Genomic DNA, 2,248 nt, shown 5'->3' on the forward strand with positions numbered 1-2,248 from the left:
CTCGCGAACAGATTGACGAACTCGAGAAATTCCTGTTGCATGTGAAAGTCGCCCGATTTCAACGGTATGTGTATCTATCCCCTAGGCCTTTGTAGTTGTTGGTTTCGAGTATCAGACTTGCGAAAATTTTGATGGGTTCTCATGCATTCCTTAACTTCAAACTTCCATATCTCGCGAACGGATTGACGAACTCGAGAATTTCCTATTGCATCTGACAGCAGTAACTCGCCCGATTACAATGGTATGTGTATTTTTCCCCTAGGCATTTGTAGTTATTGGTTTCGAGTATCAGACTTGCGATAATTTTGATGGTTCCTCAACCATTCCTTAACTTCAAACTTCCATATCACGCGAACGGATTGACGAACTCGAGAATTTCCTATTGCATCTGAAAGCAGAAACTCGCCCGATTACAACGGTATGTGTATTGTGGCGGCCCGTGCTCGAGCACGCCGCCAGACCGTCGCCTCTTGAGATAAACAAAACGCAGCAACGAAGCTGGCCACGAAAATTGTCAATCGTCGCCTGGCGATAAACGGGGCCCTAAAGAATGGTCGGAGAAAGAAGGGACGGGGACGAGCCCCGAGGAGCCAGTCTTCGACCGATCTTCGACCCGACCGACACGACCACGCGATACGACCGAATCCGCAATAAAGCCAGTGAACGAAAGAATTAGCGTACTTTCCTTTCTCCCGATTACCCACATAATTGGTGACCCCGACGTGAGTGATCGTGAAAGAATTGGTGTGGAATTGGGAGAAGGCCAGCGGCAGCGATGACGGACCTTCCGCAGGACGTCACGGTAGCACGCGTCGCGATTCGCGTCCCGCCGTTTTGGGAAAAGAACCCAGAAACATGGTTCCGGCAGCTGGAGTCGCAATTCGTGCTGGCTGGAATCACCCAGGATTCCACCAAGTACCATTACGTAAGCGCGCATCTGGAGAACCAGTACGCCGACCTGGTGAACGACATCATCAGCGACCCGCCAACGCAGAACATGTACGATACGTTAAAAGCGGAACTGATCCGACTCCTCTCGGACACCAGAGAGCAGAAGATCCGCACGCTCCTGGAGCACGAGGAAATCGGCGACCGGAAGCCATCGACTTTCCTGCGCCGGTTACAAAACCTTGCGGGCGACACGGTGTCGAACGAATTTTTGAGGACACTGTGGCTGGGGCGCCTCCCCCGGAACATCCAATCGGTGTTGGTATCACAAAAGAAGGAAAGTTTGTCCGAGCTCGCTTCTCTCGCCGACGCCGTGGCAGAGGTGACACCGGGTCCCCAGGTCACCGCCGCGTCGACCGCACCCGACGGGATCCACGCGGAGTTGGCCGAACTACGCCGGGAGATCGCGGCCCTCCGCGTCAGCAGAGACGATTACCGCCACTCGCGCCCGCCGTCGCGGGACGCCCGACGGAGCTTTTCGAGGTCGCGTGACGCCCGACGGAGCCCTTCGAGGTCGCGCGATTATAATGCCTCGCCTCCCCCCGAGGACGGCCGGTGCTGGTACCATTGGATGTTCGGTACCGCAGCGAGAAGATGCCGCCAGCCGTGCAATCATGTGGCGGAAAACAATCGGGCCGATCGTTAATGGCGGCAAGCGATCGCGTGCCGACTACAAGCCGCTTGTTCGTGACGGATCGAGTGACCAGAACAATTTTTATGGTGGACACCGGATCGGATTTGTGCGTGTTTCCGCGGTCGCGTGCGAAGGGGGTGCACGAAAAGACGACGTACGAGCTATACGCGGCGAACGGTTCGACGATCCGGACCTACGGTTACGTCACGTTCCGTCTAAACCTGGGGCTGAGACGGGATTTCACGTGGCGATTCGTCATTGCCGACGTTACAACCCCGATCATAGGCGCCGATTTTTTAAACTTTTTCAACCTCCTCGTCGACCTGCGAGCAAAAAAACTGGTGGACGCGTTAACCACGTTATCGACGGGGGGACGCGTGGTCGAAAATCGAGCGGGAAGCGTAAAAGCGATATCCGGGGAATCTAGATTCCATACGATCCTTGCCGAGTTCCCGGACGTCACGCGACCATCGGGAGGACACCGCACGACGAGACACGAGACGTGCCACTACATCAGGACCACACCGGGTCCACCAGTGTCTTGTAAACCGCGACGCCTCGCTCCCGACAAACTGCGAATCGCCAAAGCGGAGTTCGAGGCCATGGTGAGGGACGGAACGGCGCGCCGTTCCGAAAGTTGCTGGTCGTCGGCCCTGCACCTGGTCC

At 56.0% G+C, this 2,248-nt stretch overlaps 1 protein-coding gene across 1 annotated transcript; it reads left to right on the forward strand.

Moving 5' to 3' along the window:
* Positions 1–775: 775 nt before the first annotated feature.
* Positions 776–1,594, forward strand: LOC143154499 (uncharacterized). The gene has a single exon (XM_076326572.1). The coding sequence runs from the start codon at positions 776–778 to the stop codon at positions 1,592–1,594; it is 819 nt and encodes a 272-aa protein (XP_076182687.1).
* Positions 1,595–2,248: the final 654 nt, after the last annotated feature.

This window comes from Ptiloglossa arizonensis, unplaced genomic scaffold (assembly GCF_051014685.1).
Source record: "Ptiloglossa arizonensis isolate GNS036 unplaced genomic scaffold, iyPtiAriz1_principal scaffold0027, whole genome shotgun sequence".
Taxonomy (NCBI): Eukaryota; Metazoa; Arthropoda; class Insecta; order Hymenoptera; family Colletidae; genus Ptiloglossa; species Ptiloglossa arizonensis.

Coding starts and splice junctions, on each gene's coding strand:
- LOC143154499 (XM_076326572.1), top strand. CDS start 776: ATGACGGACCTTCCGCAGGACGTCACGGTAGCACGCGTCGCGATTCGC.